The following is a 9,871-nucleotide window of genomic DNA, read 5'->3' as shown; positions in this document are numbered from 1 at the left end:
CTCGCCGCAGACGGTCGAGCAACGGAGCACACGAGGTCTGCAGGTGTTTCAGTGCTACTGCCAGATGTCGCTTCAGAATTTCCACATCTTCATGTTTGTTAGAGTTTACTTCGGCCTCCAACATGCCCCAGACGGCGAAGTCTATAGAGTTCATAGAGTCCGGTGAACTCATCGTCCATTTCGAGCACAAAATGAACCGTGGAATCCAGAGTTGGGTTAACTTCGCATTGTAAGCCGGCGCCAAGTCCTGTTGGAAAGCCCAATGTCTGGTACCAAAATAACCACGTGCCTTTGGTTCGATGACGTTTTGTAGAACTAGTTATCGAGATATGTACTCCCCCTCAGCACGTTGGCATAGGTTCGTAATCTTTCTAGCAACCAAACTATGTCGTTCTGCTTATTATCCTTATGCTTTTGGACCTATGAAAAAGTGTACCTACAGATAGGTTATGAAATGGCCGTAATCGAATTATTTTTCAAACCAAATGTCTCAAGGTCTCAATATGTTATATCAAAAAAATCAAGAAAATCGATTTATGGGAGAGTCTTTCAACTCGATAATTATACTTACACTAGAACAACTTTTTTAGGGACAACACCAGGTCTTGACGATTTATGCATTTCTAAGACGTTTGGCACTAAAAAATTTTTCGGTATCGAAAATTTCTTCGTTTTTTCATCAGTCAAAAAATTATGAAAACCCAAATTAATCCACCTAGTGGTGAAATGCTGCCTCTCTCATTCAAACCTTTTATTTGCTCAAATAGATTCACACGAACACTTCAATTTTCAGAGAAGAAAGACTTTGATAACAGTTGCTGGATTTAGTTTTCATCCTAAATAACAAATTTTTGGTAGCCAACAGTAAAACCATACCTAACATTTGAACATAACGTTCAAACACATATTAACATATAATAACATGAAATAAATATGTTTCAAATATATGACGCGAAATTTGTTTTTGATCGTGGTTCAATCCAAACGTCACACAGTGGCAGGTCTCTATACAAGGAAAAAACCTAAATGTCTTATTTATATGATTGGAAATTACATATTATTACAATTTAGGAGTGGTGACTCATTTCTGATGAAAGAACGAGAACGATAAAAATTGAAAATAGCAGTTTATGCACCGGAAGTGCCGTTAGACCTTTCTCATAATCAGATTTTTGTTTTTGCTTCATTCTTGCTCAAAATTTTGATAGGAGAACCGCTCTTATATTTATATCATCACCTATATTCATCTCATTGCCCTAATTTGATCAATTTACTATAAAATTTAACTTGTCTTTGAGTAAAAGTAGTTTTATTTTACCTTTTATTTAAGTCGAGTACCTAGTCGGAAGTTAAGAGCGAAATAAAAGCGACGGGAAGAATATAGGTGCTAAGATGAATATTCTGGTAATTGGGCTTATTCTTCATCGAAAAATTTTAAAATCGCATTTTTTTGGTTTGGTTCTTAGGGTACTACTTTTTGAATTAGGATGGTGCTAGGATCGTCATAATTCTATTATTTTATTTTTTTTTTTGAATTTTTTAGCTTTCAAGCCGTTTGACTAATTCGAGATCTTTCTGCGACAAGTTAGAGGTCTTTTAAGGAAAATTATGAGATCGTATGGTAGTTTATTTCAACGTCAGTGAAAATATAAAAGACGATATATTTTTTTCTCATCAATTCAATTTAGGCCCTCTTAATACATCTTGCAGTACTGAAAGAGTAAACCTCTTCATATAAAGAGAAAGAGTAAACCAAGTTCATATAAAAAAGCTTGAAACTACTGGAAAAAACTTCATGTATACTTCCCAGTCAATCTTGTTGTTTAAATATACTAAATTGAATATTCTCCATAGTTTTATTTTAGAAATATCTCCGTATGAGCAACGATGTGCAAAGCGGAAATTTGAAAAGTACAATACATTTACCATTAATTGTTGGTTATCCAATCGTTCCGAACTGTTTCACAAGATTGTACGATAGAAATGAAATTAGAAATACATGTTTTTTGGCCTTCCTGCAATATGTTTTACCTCGATTGGGAAATTGGTTGTATTTTTGGAAAGTCTTGAAAATCAACCAAAAAGTACACAAATTTCAAAATTCAAAACTGAGGAAGTTTCAGGTGATTAAAGTTGAGCTAAAAATTGTGATTTCAAACATAAAAATCATCGAAATTGCCTGATATAGCAATATTCAAAGTGCGATTAAAAATTGATATCTCAACCGATTGTAATGAAACTTTACACTTTGAGAATCTTCGGAAAAATTTACACTTTGAGAATCTTCGGAAAAATGCAAAACATCAAAAATATTGACATGAAAAATCGAGGTTTATTCCGGTTGGACTTGATTGTATATCATATGATTACATATCATTTTAGATTCGATTATTTATTTTTCACAACTTTTGAGCCACGTGTTCAATCATCAGTTTTCATCAGTTAAAAGTTAAGGTAGTTTCTAAGATAATGAAGTTTCATGATTTTCACATTTTGATACATTACAGACAAATACTAATTTTGTGGAAATCGGTTAGCTAGATAAACGGTGGAAAGAGAATGATGGGGAAAGCCTCATGCCCTGAGTTACCTATAGGTTAATATATAATCAATATGAATGTATATTAAAGATTATCTTCTTTTGTCGAGAGATCGTTCCGTGTACTAAGTGTGGTTTATTTTCTTTCTTCAAACATACATCACATGTCCTTGAGTGGTGACAGCAGTAGGATTGCTTATTCTGTTGGTAGAACTATTGACTTCGTTTCGTTTTAAACATTTCGCCTGCCTAAGATACAGCAGAAGGCTGTGTTCAAGTTTAAATGAAATATGTTCTCGTAAAAACTCAGCAGAAAACGGAATTTCTTCCGGGAAAGACGTAATGTTTCTCGGACCCATAATCCGTGACCGAATCATCTAGGGTATCTAGGGACGAGTGGGACGACACATAAGCAAGTGCTACTATGGATGAAATCTTCACACTCCGGCAGATCCTTCAGAAATACCGGGAGTACAACGTACCAACACATTACGTCTTGATGGACTTCTATGCATATCGGGGACACTCTCGAATCCCTTCGAAGGGTTTACACAAGGAGATGGACTATTCTGTACGTTGTTCAACATTGATCTTGAGAGTGTGATCCCATGAGCGGGCATCGAAACGAGAGGTACTGATAAGCTTTGCAGACGACCTCGACGTTATTACGAGAAACTTTGCGACGGCGGCGGAGGCAATTATGCTAGACTAAAAGAGGAGGCTAGGAGAGTTGAACTAGAAATCAATAAGTCCAAAACCAAGTATATGAAAAAGTGAGGCTCGAGAGAAACCAACATTCGACTTACACGGTCGGTGATCATGGACGGCGATGAACTCGAAGTGAGTAGCCCAGGATCGAGGAGTGTGAAGAAAATTTTTTGATATGGCACGAGCCACCACGATTTTAGTCTACTGAAATGAACTAAACTTATTTCGAAAAATCGATTTACTGGCATCCTACTGTTAACGTCATGCAAAAAATAACAATTCTTATGTTGCTCTTAAATAGACTCCAACGATCGCTTTTAGTAATGGATCCAGCCAAAACACCACGTCTTCGGCCTCATTGTATTTCCGGCTAGTACTTCGTACTTCGAATTTTCACGCTCATGGCCAGTCCGGAGCGAAAGAATAGCAGCTTTGATATCCCTTTCTCGCTGATTATCAGCCACAGCAGCACCTTCCTGGGGAACTTGGTGTGTTTTGGTAAACTTTTTAACATTTGAATCGTATACTTATCCGGCGGAACGAGGGTTTTCTTTCATAGGCGGTGACGGAGTTGACGAAAGTCAAAACCGTTCGCAATGATAACACCTCTTATGCTTAAAGCTATTCCGGTGAGACGAACTGGAGTAGACCAGTCGCTGCGGAATGCTCATTGATTAATTCTATCGCTTTATTGAAAATCATTCGCTTTTATAGGCAAATGCAATTGCCAAAATATTTAATTCTATGTTTACATGTGTGGCCAGCTTGGGCCCCTACTGGAAAACAGCTGGAGAGACGAGCATTAAAATTGCAACGCTACATTTTGCGTGCTGTATGAATCAGGCACCAAACGTTGCGATACACTCGGCATGGCATGGTAGCGAGTGTGCTGTAACGCTTAGGCTTTCAGTGAGTAACGGAACTTACTTGCGTGGGTCAGTGGTTTGAATCGAAATTTGTTTGTTTATGGTTTACGGTGCCGTTCAAATGAGTTGGTATACGACAGTGTGAAATGAACATCACTACGGAGCTCACTTCTTTCGTGAGGGAAGTAAAATACGAATTGCCCTGCCAGTTGTTGCCATCCAGGGTGAGATAGGTCTCGTCGTCCATCACCACCACCACGTCGCAATTCGCCGGGAAAATCGATTTGACCATCTTCTTTTGCCTGAAGTTTGATCATCTTATTCAGTCTGCAGCCGAGACCAGTGTCGTTTCCTAACATGTATGTCCATGTTCGCCAGGCACTCTTTCACTGTTTGGCCGGTTGCACTGACCTCCCGGCCAAGCGCCCACAGCAATGTAGCCACTTTTGCCTCGGACTCCCTCTTCAGTACCCGATCAGAAGAGCATAACTAAAAAATTACAAAATTCTATCAACGCGAGATACAAATAACATATTTTGATACAATTTTGTATTTTTCCGTATAATTTTGATAACAACATTGAATCTGAATGAGTTATTATAACAAAACCTGAAATGAAGTAGTTCTGAAACAAGTCTAACTAATTTTTTGTTTTTATCAAAACTTGTTGTTTCTAACAATGTTTGTTATTATACTGTTCTATATACTATCTTATTTTGTTAGAAAGCTGATATATTAGTAACAAATTTTGATATTTGTTTGATACTAGTAGAATCATTTCTGTTATAATTTCTGTTATGTTAACACCTAACGGGACCAAAATGAAACCACAGCCTGTAAGGTTTTTCCCTTAACAAACTAACAACTTCTGTTATATTTTTGTTTTTTTTTTTTTGGCGTAGAACTACGTTTTACTTTAGCATACCACACAGGGATGCAAACTGAAGAACTGGGACGAAATTTGTCCCTTTTCAAATGCTTATAGGGCAGTTGGTTTTCAACCGATTTTCTTCATTCTTGCAGCAATCGATTGGAAAATTATACACGCATCTGCTCAAATGCAGAAAAATGTTGTTTGAATCTACGAACTATTGCACTATTGAAAATTGTCAAGCCTTGTTGAAATAAAAATAACGTCCTCTGATTGGTCGCTTGCTTGCTGTGAGTGTATGATATGGTATGATGTGTGTATGTGTGTATGATACGGTATGATGTGTGTATGGTGTGATGATATGGTATGATGTGTGTGTGTATATGATATGATGTGTGTGTGTGTGTGTGTGTGTGTCTGTATGATATGGTATGATGTGTACTACTTTTCCAAGCATAGTTGTCCCAGCGTGCATAAGGTTTGTGTAGAACATGGGACTACTATGATTGGAACGGCAGTGTATGTGTCTGTATGATATGGTATGATGTGCGTGTGTCTATGATATAGTATGATTTGTGTGTGTGTGTGTGTGTGCTGTGTATGGTTTTTAACTCGGCACGTTCTGCTAACTGCTGAATCCGGTTCACGAAATTCACAACCCTTCATTAGTAGACATTATAACTCATTACCCAAGTAAAAATATTGGTTTTATCAAAGTTTTATAGCGCTCAATGCAGCCAAAAAAGCGCTATGAAACTTTGATAAAACCAGTTGTGTTACTACACACCAAAATTTCTCTTTATGGTTCAGCAAAAGACATTGCTGAAAGTGTATCAGCAAATCACTTGTTTACTGAATCACAGCATTTTTTTTCAAAAGTTTACTGTAATTCAGTTCTACTATTTACTGAATTTCGTTCAGTAATTTTATTTTTGCTGTAAACCAGTATTTCATTGATAAATTTACTGAAAACCAGTAATCGATTCAGTGATTCGCGAAAATACAGCAAATCTATTTGCTGAACAGAAAACAGTAAATGAATGTTTGCCGGAATCCAGCGAAAGAATTGATATGTCAAAATATTTTACGTCAAGCTGTCATTAGTAAAACGCGCCAAATCGCTGTGCAGCTGGTACGGGATCATCGCTAAGCTCCTGATAGCGGATATGGGACCATAGCTAAGTCACTGTTGGGCTAGATGAACTCAAAGGTTGAAATGATAATCATATATCTCTAGTTCAACAGTAATTTGGCTACTATCCGATGGGCGGATGGAAGCTGGTGCCTGAGGGAAACATGGTTCCCTTGAACTAACTGGTTAACCAGTAAATTGATTTATGCTTTGCTGAATGTACAGCAAATTGTCATAGCTGACAACCAGCATGTTGTATTTTGTTTTACTGAACGTGCAGCAAACGATCTGTCACTTTTATGCAATTGAGCATTACTGAATAATCAGTAAATTTCATTTTGCTGAACAGATTGCTGGAAACACAGCACACCAAAAATCAGCAAAATTTTGCTGGTTGCCAGCAATGAAAATTTGGTGTGTAGGGTAATGAAACACTCAATGCATTTTATAATAGTGTACGTAGCTCTACGTCATTTATGTGGTCGTGTCTTGGATACAACCTCCTACTTTTTTTCTGATCGGGAAACCAAAAGCTTCTGTTACATTTTTGTTTTTTCTTTCTGATCGGGTATCCTTTGGAGCTTCTTATCGCTCATGGTCGTCGGCCGTCCGAAACCGAGCTTTCATCGAAAGAAAGCTCTGATTGTTTTCCAATAATGCCAAGATGTTGCAGATGCCAGAACAGGTGTATCCGACGTCCACAAAGTACCGCACGAAGTTCTTTAAATGCTCTGTTCGACTGATAGAACGGTAATGTTTTTTCTGCTGACTCATGGGTTACTATGATTGATGCTGCATGTGCGTGTGAAGGTAAATTCATGAAAAATCAACCATTTTTGTCCATTATTTTAATGCATTTTGGGCATATAATTGAATTCTGCCTTTTCTTCTTGGAGTTTATTTTTCGACCGCACCGGGTACAGTTACTACAAAAGTTTAACTTTCCTTACCATTTCCTAGTCCTCCGAAGTCCTCCTCCACACCAGGATTCTCTCGAAATCCTGATATAAAAGGGAGTAAGTTTTACCTTTATTCTCATTTCAGGACCGTGCCGATACCTTACAGATGCAAGGTACTAAAAACCCTTCATTTCGTACAGCGTTTCTTTCTTGTTTGTCACGTTTTCGTATTTTCGTATCCCTAACGGATCTTGCTGAGATACAACGTTGCAGCAACCATGTTTTGTAGCAGACTCTGAGTATAATAATACAAAATACCGTGGTTCATACACATTCAAACACGTATACAGATATGAATCAAACGCTTTCAAATAACGCCAACTGTATGAAGCAGCGTAACGAAAAACCACGAAAACCAAATTATGAGATAACAGTTAAACGGAAGATAACCAATCGATTGGGTTTTTCGGGTGTTTATGACGACAATTCACGACTAACCTGTCTGTCGCAGTTTGATAAGTACTAGCAGAAATTCATCGCAACAAAACAGAAGGAGAGCACATTAGAAACACAGTTTTGATGGAAGACCCAGAAGCAGCTGATGCGGTTTCACTATTTGCCGAAAAAATCTAATAATTCCTTAACAATTGGAATTATATCACCCATAATTCCTATAACGGAATGGACTAACGTAATTTGTTGGTATCACTTTCAAATCTCGTGTTCTATTCACCATACTCCAGATCGAATCAACCAGGCTTTATCTTACTTCTTGTACGAATCGAATGCCACCAGAGATTACAATGACTATAAATGAGTGGACAAGCCCTAAGTCAGAAGTCATTGTAAAGTCTGTGATTAAAGTGATACAGTCGGGTAGTCAACATGAGGAGCGCGACTGTCCTATTGCTGTTGGTCTTAACGGCCGTAGCACTTGCAGAACAAGTTTCGTACCGGAAGTAAAGTTTCTATGTTATTTATAGGTTATCTTGTGCTAATCAATTACACTGTGTTTCTACAGTTACAAAGTGTACCAAACCGAAATAACGGAACATAAACAGCAAGCGTTATTGAAGAGATGGGAAAATTTGGATGGCGTCGATTTCTGGGAAGGCAACGGCCGTCGCATCATGATTGAACCTCGATTGCAAAAGAAGTTTGAACTTTATTTGCAGGCACACAAAATACCGCACAAAATAATCATTGAAGATGTAGAAGAGTATGGACAACAGCATGGTGCTCATAATCGAGGCCACTTTTTAACCAAACTTATTTTCCACATAGGACAATAGAAGCAGAGCGCAAATATGATCAGGAATACCGGCGAACTCACGCTGACTTAGGACGCAGCACAATCAGCTTCGATAACTTCTGGACGCTCGATGAAATTCATGACTATCTTGATGAACTCGCAGCTGAATATCCCAGCTTGGCCACTGTGGAAAACATTGGAACGACTGAAGAAGGTCGGGTTATGAAGGCTATTACAATTTCAACCACAAACGGAGTTGTCAGCGGCACGAAACCAGTGATCTTTATCGATGCTGGAATCCACGCACGGTAGAACGTTCAATTGTTTTCGTTATCTATCTTTATTATAAAGACTTTATATATGTGTTTTTTTTTTAGTGAATGGGCTGCAATAATGTCTGCCTTGTATTTGATTCATGAGTTGGTTGAACATAGTGACGAATATCCTGATATGTTAGCAAATGATTGGGTCATAATACCGGCAGCTAACCCTGATGGCTACGAGTATTCCCATACAACAAACCGTTTGTGGCGTAAGAATCGTTTTCCGGTTACAGTTTTATGTTCAGGAGTTGACCTAAATCGGAACTGGGATTATCAGTGGGCTTATACTAGTAATGTAAGTATTTAACCTCTAAGTGTTGATTTTGATATTTATTGTCAATAATTTAAAGGCCTGTTCGGATACCTATGCTGGAGCGGAAGGAAATTCGGAGGCAGAAACGAGAGCGTTGGTTGCTTTGATGCAACGCTACTCTGCCAATCTGAGGCTGTATCTGGCTGTACACACCTACGGAAACCTGATTCTATATCCATTCGGGTACACTATGCCATTTGTGCCAGTTTCTAACGCTGACGAGCACATTGCTATGGGACAAAAAGCCGCAGCTGCAGTTACTGCTGTCGGAGGACCGACGTTCACAGTTGGTAACAGTGCAGAGATCCTCTATTCCGCTACTGGTGCGAGCGATGATTACGCAGCAGGGGCCGCCGGATTTACATATGCGTTCACGCTGGAGTTAACTGGTGGAGGAAGTAATGGATTTGATTTACCTGCTAGTCAAATTATGGCAGTGGCTAGTCAAACGTTTGAGATTTTCCGATCGTTGGCAGGAGACATCTAACTGTTCCCTAATTGTCTATCAGTTGTTTCCAATGTATTAGGAATAAAATGAATTTCTCTAACAGGTTGCTGTTAAATAACCTCATACCCTATAGCGTGGCTGAAATTAAACAGGGAATTAATAATTATGGCACGATATTGGCGGAAAGAACGGGGGATGGATAAACTTCATTTTTGATATCCATGCTGTCCAAAATATAAGCGTTGGTATTGCACACAGGTTTTTAACAACTTGTAATTCCACGTGAGCGAGTGACACCGACTGGTTCATTTCTTTGTTCAACAGAACTTTATACAGCTATGATGTTTAATCAATGCACTAACAGATTACCGCAAATCAATTCTCGTCAAGTTGCGATTTTTCACCGACAATCTTATTAACGCACTTATTGAACTCGAGCAATCAATGGACCTTTTCCTTGTTCTGTTTTCCCACAAACCGTTCCGTTATCATCGAACTCCTTCCGTTCGAATAAAGTGGA

General features: G+C 38.3%; 1 protein-coding gene across 1 annotated transcript; it reads left to right on the top strand.

Moving 5' to 3' along the window:
- Positions 1 to 7,520: 7,520 nt before the first annotated feature.
- Positions 7,521 to 9,451, top strand: LOC129725105 (carboxypeptidase B-like). The gene is made up of 5 exons (XM_055680560.1): positions 7,521 to 7,974; positions 8,037 to 8,234; positions 8,300 to 8,575; positions 8,645 to 8,885; positions 8,941 to 9,451. Exons 1-5 carry the CDS (start codon positions 7,901 to 7,903, stop codon positions 9,388 to 9,390), a joined length of 1,239 nt encoding a protein of 412 aa, XP_055536535.1. The 5' UTR covers positions 7,521 to 7,900; the 3' UTR covers positions 9,391 to 9,451.
- The last annotated feature ends 420 nt before the right edge of the window (positions 9,452 to 9,871 follow it).

Source organism: Wyeomyia smithii, chromosome 2 (assembly GCF_029784165.1).
Source record: "Wyeomyia smithii strain HCP4-BCI-WySm-NY-G18 chromosome 2, ASM2978416v1, whole genome shotgun sequence".
Taxonomy (NCBI): domain Eukaryota; kingdom Metazoa; phylum Arthropoda; class Insecta; order Diptera; family Culicidae; genus Wyeomyia; species Wyeomyia smithii.
The sequence above is the reverse complement of the archived record's forward strand: the minus strand, read 5'-3'. Positions and strand labels throughout refer to the sequence as shown.